The sequence below is a fragment of the Melanerpes formicivorus genome, unplaced genomic scaffold (genome assembly GCF_026170545.1).
Source record: "Melanerpes formicivorus ecotype bairdi unplaced genomic scaffold, bMelFor1.0.p_v2 SCAF_19, whole genome shotgun sequence".
Classification (NCBI taxonomy): domain Eukaryota; kingdom Metazoa; phylum Chordata; class Aves; order Piciformes; family Picidae; genus Melanerpes; species Melanerpes formicivorus.
In genome coordinates, this window is record NW_027142371.1 from 13,876,776 (window position 1) to 13,883,994 (window position 7,219).

The window sequence follows — 7,219 nt, forward strand, 5'->3', positions numbered from 1 at the left end:
CAGCTGGGAAGTGGGGTGCGGATGGCCCTGCAGCTCTGCTCTCTGTTGGGCTGTGCCAGTTACAGCTCTGCCCACTTATGCTGCTGTGTAGCTGGGGCTGGGTCAGCATCCAGCTGCGTCCAGCTGCCACGGCGGTGCCTGGCCGCGGCCCTCCCTCCCCAGCTGTGCAGCGCGGGGTTAAGGCCCCGGGCAATCCGCAGACGCTTTCCTAGATTACAGCCCCATTATCTAATCAAGCCGATCCGCGGTGTCGCCGGCAGCACCGATTAGGGCTGCAAGAGTCCTGTGGGGACAAGGTTATGGAGCCACTGTGGGGCCACGGGCAGGGCTGGCCCGGCTGTCCAGCCTGGCTGTCCACTCCTGCTCGGTGACACTGGTGACAACGGCTGCCCCGTGACTTCCGCGCTTGGAGCTGCCCCGAGCGTGGGACCAAGCCCGAGGCGAGGACAGTGCTGGGATGGATGGAACCAGGGGTCCTGGCTGCTGCAGATGGGGTGCTCCAGGTGCTGCTGGCACTCTGGGTGCGCACAGCAGGGCACAACAGGGGCTGGGGGCCCCTCAGCGCTGGCGCCTCCCCTGTCACTGGGAGCCCGGGGCTGCGGCAGGGCTCGTTAGTCGCCGGTGACCTTCCCGTTGCCGTCCCCGGCCAGCGCTAAGCGGGTTTGTTACATCTTTAATATCCTGAGAGCGTTATTATCGGCATTTAACCACGGATACAACCTGTGGGATAATCCCAGGCTGAGGGGGGGGCGCAGCGCAGGAGCCGGGGCCCGGGGGGTCGCAGGCTCTCGGGGCTCCTTGCGCAGCTGCCCGCTGCTGCCCTGCCTGCCTGCTGCCCCCACAGCGGGCAGGAACGTCCCTGCCTGGGCAAAATGTCCCCAGGGCTGTGGGGCCCCTACCCCTTTGCTCCTCTGCAGCCAGGGGTCCACGGGGTCAGCAGGGCTTGGACAAGAACCTGGTCGAGCTGGGGGAGCAGCCGAGTTCCAGCACAGCACTCTGTGCCACCCATGTCCTACTAACCTGCCCAAGTTCTACCAGTGGTCAACCCTCTGACCTGACCCACTGCGGGGGGGCTCTGCTGACCCCGGGCCCGGGTCAGAGCTGGAGCCAAGGATGGGGACCAGCAGCTCTTGGCACTGCAGTTGAGCCTGGTGTGTGCTGTGCCCTATGGGCATCCCTGTGGTGCTCCTTTGAGCTCTGCACCAGCTCCTACTGCCGCTGCACCCCATCCCTGGGGGCTACTCCCCACCCATGGTGGCCGTGCAGGGTTGGGGGACTGAAGGTGACAGAGGTCCCTGGCCATGTCCTGGTTGGTGGTGGGCAGGGTGGGGGGCTGCTCCCTGCCAGTCCCTGCCGGCACGAGCTGTGGGGGGGAGTTATCCACTGCCCCAGATCCCGCTGCCGCTCCCCTGGCCACTAATACCCCCTGGTCAGCTGCCAGTTGCCACGGACCCAGCAGCTATAAAATGCCCAGGAGCAGCTCCCTGGCTTCTCTCCCTGCAGCATGGCAGCAACTCAGGGTGAGGGGAGCCCAGGACGAGAGCTGGAGGGCTATGGAGGGCCCTGGGGAGCCCTGCGGGGGTCCCCCCAAGCCCTGATGCCCTACCCCTGCCCTGTGCTGGCCGGCTACAGCCTGCTGCCTCCACCCCTGAGCCTCCTGGCACCCCCGGTAAGTGCTGCACAGGGTAGATGGGATGCAGAACCCTCCTGGGACTGGGCTAGGGCTGTGGGGGGTGGCTGGGGCTGGGGATCTGCTGTTCTGGGTTCGCTGTACTCTCTGCACCTCCCCTTACACCCTCCTGCACCTCAGGACACTCCATGCCAGGCTTGGGGGAGGATGAGGAGGGTCAGGACTCAGCTTTGCTCCTTCCCATGTGCAAAGGGCTGGGTTCCTCTGTCCCCCAGTCCCTGCCCTCTGGCTGAGGGTGCCCCTGTCCTGACACCCACTTGCCCCCTCCAGGTCTCTCCAGCTTACGAGGTGCTGCCAGGACTGGTGTCCAGTGCTGGGCTCTGCCCACCCTGCTGCCAGCAGCCACTGCCTGTGGAGCCGGGGCGGGCAAAGGTGGCAGCAGCACGGGAGAGCACTGGGGCATTGAAGGCCTGGCTGGCACGGCACCCCAGGAACCCCTACCCCAGCAAGGGGGAGAAGGTGATGCTGGCCGTGGTCAGCAGGATGAGCCTCACCCAGGTCTCCACGTGGTTCGCCAACGCCCGCCGGCGCCTCAAGAAGGAGAACAAAGCAGGATGGGCACCGCGGGGTGCCTCAGACAGCGAGGACAGCGAGGGAGAGGGCACCACGCCAGGTGCCAAGGCTGGTCCTGACCCCAACTCCCTGCAGGATGGGTGCAGGGACAATCCCGAGCAGGAGCCAGGTCCTGAGCAGGTCATGGAGCACCAGAAACCCAAGATCTGGAGCGTGGCAGCAATGCTGGCATCTCCCACCAGGGAGAGCAGCTCCCCCCCAGGGGTGCCAGCAATGCCGAAGCAGGGGTAGGGCTGGGGGGATGCAGCAGCCTTCTGCGGGGCACAGGGGTGGTGACAGGACCTGGAGACTGCCTGGGAACAAGGAGAGTGGGCAGTGGGGGCAGGGAGGGACGCAGGGCACTAATAAATGTGACTCTCTTGGACCTCCTGGTGTTGCTTGTTTGTGGTGGGGCTGGCAGTGGGGCTGTGGGCATGCTGGTGGGTGGGTAGGGAGGGCTGGAGGAGAGATGGACATCTTTGCTGCCAGTACTGCTGTGGGCTGCCCCAGTCACCCCATGGAGCAGAACAGGTCTTGCCCTGAGCCCCTCAGGCTGCTGCCTCTCCCTGAAGCAGGACACCCCTCGGTGCCCAGCCAGGCTTCAGGGGATTTACCAGCCCCGGGGTGGCTCCTCCACCCGACTTGGTGCCTTTCTGATTCTTCCTCCCCTTTCCCCTCCCTGGACAGCCAGGGTCACTCCTGCGGCAAAGCACCGGGTGGGGGCTGTCACAGCGCTGTGCTGTGGGACAGAGCAGGGAGGCACATGCTGGGACAGGGACACACCGGCACAAGGACATGCAGGGAGCATGGCACACAATGGGTGTGGGGGGCAGCAGCAGTGCCAGGCCACTCACTGCCAGGACCTTCCCCCCCCCTATTCCCCAAGGCCAAGCTGGTGGCTCTGTGCAGCCCCAGGGTGATAAGTGCAGCCTGAGGAGACTCTGGGAAGCAGAGCAGGGACCAGGAGCCCTTCAAGGCTTGAACCCAGGCAGGGGCTGCTTCTGATATCCCTAAGAACCAGGAACCAGAGATCAGAACTTGCTCCTCTCGATAAAAGTAATGAAATGCTCTGGGTGCTGAATGAGTCCTTGCACAACACAACACAGGGAGGTTAAATCAAGCCCGGGGGCTCTGCATGAAGACCACAAGACTACCAAACAGCTGCAACAACATCTGCACAACCCCAGCCGAGCTCCCCCTGCTCCTGCCCTCCACGGACACAGCAGTGGCAGCGGCCAGGGCAGGGCTCACACGGGCGGGAAAGAAACACAGATGGGATGGGATGGGATGGGAGCAGCGCCGCCGGAGCGCGGTGCCACGGACACAGCTATTTACATCTGGACACGGAGCCATGCCCGGCCGCAGGACCCCCCCAGGTTCTGCCCCTCCTCCTGCCGGCGCCGGGCAGTGTCCAGCTGCCGGGGCCCCTCCGGCCGCGGCACTAAGCATCCACTCTTCCTTGGGTGGCATCAGTCCCCTGGTTGCTGCTTTGCTTTCAGCCCAGATCCTCTCTGTTTCTCTCTGACGGAGGATGAGGAGGAGCTGAAGGTCTGACCTGATCCCTTGAAGGCTGCAACGAGCTCCTGCAACCGCTCCGGCGTGGGCTCCTTCTTGGCAAAGCCGGAGCTGTGCTATCTGGGAAGGCAACAGGCGCCCAGCATCTCCCCGTGGTCCAGGCGGATCTCCATGCTGTGGGTGACCCACGGGGAACACCTGGACCAAGGGACAACGCTGCAAGGTGCCCGAAGCTTCCCCGGTGCAGGTGCAGGGCTCGGCTATGCAGAGTCAGGAGTGGGGGAACCCAAAGACCTCCCGGCACAGGCACTGGCAGAGGCTGTAGACGATGCAGAGGAGGAGGGTGGCGGGCACGAGGCTGACCAGGACAATGCCCAGGCTGTGGTGCTCGATGAGGAGGAGGTAGATGCCAAAGGGCAGGGAGCTGAAGTAGAGAAGGCAGAGGACGCCCAGGATGAAGTGGGGGACTGCTTGCCACCCCCAGGAGCGGCACTTCTGCGCGGGGCCGTGGCAGGGCAGCACGGTCAGGCTGTCAGGGCGGTACAGCCGCACCACCTCCAGCCCGTTCAAGCTCTCTGGCAGGGCCACGTCCTCTGGCACCTCCAGGATGGTGACGACCACGCAATCAGGGCCAGGTGCGGGCTCCAGCACACTGGGGCAGAGCAGGACCTCAGGGGACCGGGAGGGACCTTGCTTCTTGGGCTTCTCACTGCCCGTCAGCAGCGCCAGCGCCTCACCATCGTCCTGCAGCCGCTGCACGTCCCCACCGGGCACCGGGCTGTGCTGGCGGCAGAAGGGACAGCGGAGCTGGTGGGGCGACGTGTCCCCCAGTGCCACCATCTTGTGCAGGCACCTGGTGCAAAGACGATGGCCACAGTGGAGCAGTTTGGGTCTGCGGGCGCGGGCGTCGTAGCGGCTGTAGCAGATGGTGCAGTCCAGCTCCGGGGGCATTGCCTGCAGCCCCTGCTCGCTATCCGGCTGGGCCATGCTCCCGGGGGGCTGCTGGGGGCCTGGGGACAGAGGGAAGGGGCTGTGAATGGGGGCTGAAGGGCAGGTTCTTTGGCCCTGCTGCACCCCACGGGTAGGCTCCTGGGCATCCCGAGGCTCCCCGGCAGAGTGGGACCGAGGGAGACTGGCACTGGCTGCAGCCCCCCTCCCCGGGCCAGCTCTGACCACCGGCTACTGGCGCTGGGTCCGGGCCTCGCCCCCGTCCCAGCTTCCGTGTGTGGGTGGGAGCAAGGAACGGGCCCGGCTGCAGGGCGGGGACCCAGCTCCCAAGTGGGTTCGGGTCGACCCTCCCCGTGCCAACGGCTTCCCCCGGGCGAGCTGGAACCGGACACGGGCTCTGCGGCTGCCGGGACTCCCCTCCCGCAGCACCCTCCCGTCCCCGGGCTCCAGAACGACCTTCCCGCCCCCAGCTCCCCGCACGGTACCTGCTCTCCGCTGGGGCTCCGGGGCGGTCGGCGGCCGTGGGTGGATGCCCGGGGCCCCGGGAGCCCCATGGAGCGGGCTGGGACGCGGTGCCCGCCGCGCTGCGGAGGCCGCCCCGGCGCAGGGGCCGGCGGCATCCCCGCGGCGTTGGCCTGGCAACGGCGAGCCGGAGGAAGATGCTCGGCCGCTGCGGCTGCCGATGCCGCTGCTGGTGCTGTGCTGAGCCCAGACCGGGCAGGATGGGGGCTACCCGCGCTGCGGGACACAGCCGGGATGCAGCAGGCACTGCAGGGGGGGTCGGGGTGGGTTCCTGCAGCCTCTCTGCTCCTTCCCTGCCCGGTGGTCCCTGGAGTTCTGCAGCCCCCAGCCTGGCAGGCAGGGCAGCTGCAGAGCAGGGCTGTTACCCGAACTACTGCACCTGGGGAACTAGGACCAGGGGCACCTGGGGGCTGCAGCACTTGCCAGAGCCAGGCTGAGCACAGCCAAGTCCTTGGCATGTCCCTCTCTGCAGCTGGGTCTCTTCAGTCTGTGCCAAATCCACCCCCACCCCAGCTGCAGCCCTGGCAGGGGTGTTTCCAGGAGCCCCGAGGTGCAGCAGCCACCAGAGGCATCCCCCCTCTCCCAGTGCTGAAGGTAGGTTGGCAGTGCCTGTTCCTTCCCAGCATGGACAATGCAAACCTCTCTCCCTGTGCTGCCAGGCTGGAGAGCAGCAGCAATTGCCCACAGCAGGGGTTACAGTGGGGTCCTCACACAGGTACAGTCCACCCAGGGACATGCCTGAGCCCAGGCACTGTGAGGGGGTTCAGCCCCTCTCAATGATAGGCTCACACCTTGCTGCCCTCAGCCCCCTCAGGACACAAGACAGTGAGCTGTGCCTGTTAAGAAAATCCTTTTTTCCCTCCAGGCAGGGCCTTGCTCTATCCCCTGAGCTCCAGGAGCAGCCAGGTGCCTGCTGCCCACACCCTGAGGACCTCAGTGTGGGGTTCTGGCTCCAGCCCTCCCCAGAGCAGCCCCTTGGGGCTGGAGCTGCTGGGGGCAGTGGGAGTGAAGGCTTTTTTAGGTCAGACCATCAGAGCTTCTATGCCAGGGGCCAAGCACCCTCCAGCTCCTGGTGTGACCTCAGCCCCCTGCCCTGTTCACACCTCCCACCATTCCCAGCTGTGCCCCCTGGCTGCCCCCCACCACTGCAGCCCTCCCCATGGCTCAGCCTGGCCTCGCTGACCACCCCTGGGCTTTGCCTTGGGACAGGCTCAGCCTGGTACTGCCAGGCACTGTGTGGTGGCCCCTTGGTGGGAAGGGTCATGTCCTGCCTTGGCATCAGGCTGAGCAGGGTGCCCTGGGCTGATGGGGATGCCCTATGAAACCAGCAGTGGGCATCCTGACACTCTTCTTCTACCACCTCCTGCTTCATCCAGCTAAACAAGATGCTCTAGAGCCACAGCCAGCCCACAGGGCTTCTTGGCCACCTTGGCCATAGCCCAGGGCACTAAAATGCTTAATGAGGTAACTGGGCATGGCCTGGGAGAGAGGGCAAAGGGCTTGGTGAGGGCAGACTGGTTTGCTGAGGCTGCCAGGTGATGGTGTCTCTGCTCACCTGCACTTCAGCAGCAGCCTGCCCTGAAACAGTGAATAAAGGGAGAAAAGGCTTTCCAAACACTGCTTGCAGTGCCAGAGCTCCCAGCTGAGTCTCACTGAAGGGCATTGATGATCTTGTCTGCTGTTGAAACCATCCCTGGAGAGCAGTGGAGTGCCAGGAGCACACAGGGCTGGGCTGTTCCTGCCCACCACAGAGCACTGGCACCAGTGCTGCCAGCCCAGGGTGCCACGGGCACAGCTCCAGCCCAAGATTCTCATCCTGGCTGTCACCTGAGAACCCTCACAACCTGTCTGAGCTGTGCCAGGAACGCAGCCCTGCAGGGTCATGGCATCCAGGCACTGCTGACCCTCCCTGGAGACCTTTGACTGGGTTCCATGGTGCCCACCAGCCTGGCTGGAGGCAGAAGAGGGAAAACCAGGGAATTCCCAACTCCC

The 7,219-nt window shown here is 65.3% G+C and overlaps 2 protein-coding genes across 2 annotated transcripts; one reads left to right on the plus strand and one right to left on the minus strand.

Moving 5' to 3' along the window:
* Positions 1–1,422: 1,422 nt before the first annotated feature.
* LOC137447137 (iroquois-class homeodomain protein IRX-6-like) lies at positions 1,423–2,564 on the plus strand. Its single transcript, XM_068150396.1, has 2 exons — positions 1,423–1,669; positions 1,961–2,564. Exons 1-2 carry the CDS (start codon positions 1,505–1,507, stop codon positions 2,492–2,494), a joined length of 699 nt encoding a protein of 232 aa, XP_068006497.1. The 5' UTR covers positions 1,423–1,504; the 3' UTR covers positions 2,495–2,564.
* Positions 2,565–3,393: 829 nt separating this feature from the next.
* LOC137447138 (E3 ubiquitin-protein ligase RNF182-like) lies at positions 3,394–4,748 on the minus strand. The gene has a single exon (XM_068150397.1). It carries the CDS (start codon positions 4,742–4,744, stop codon positions 4,028–4,030), a length of 717 nt encoding a protein of 238 aa, XP_068006498.1. The 5' UTR covers positions 4,745–4,748; the 3' UTR covers positions 3,394–4,027.
* Between the last annotated feature and the right edge of the window lie 2,471 nt (positions 4,749–7,219).

Bases quoted from the DNA above. Each gene is read 5' to 3' on its own strand.
- LOC137447137 (XM_068150396.1), top strand. From the start codon at position 1,505: ATGGCAGCAACTCAGGGTGAGGGGAGCCCAGGACGAGAGCTGGAGGGC. The intron at 1,670-1,960 runs GTAAGTGCTGCA...TGCCCCCTCCAG, and splicing joins TGAGCCTCCTGGCACCCCCG to GTCTCTCCAGCTTACGAGGT.
- LOC137447138 (XM_068150397.1), bottom strand. From the start codon at position 4,744: ATGGCCCAGCCGGATAGCGAGCAGGGGCTGCAGGCAATGCCCCCGGAG.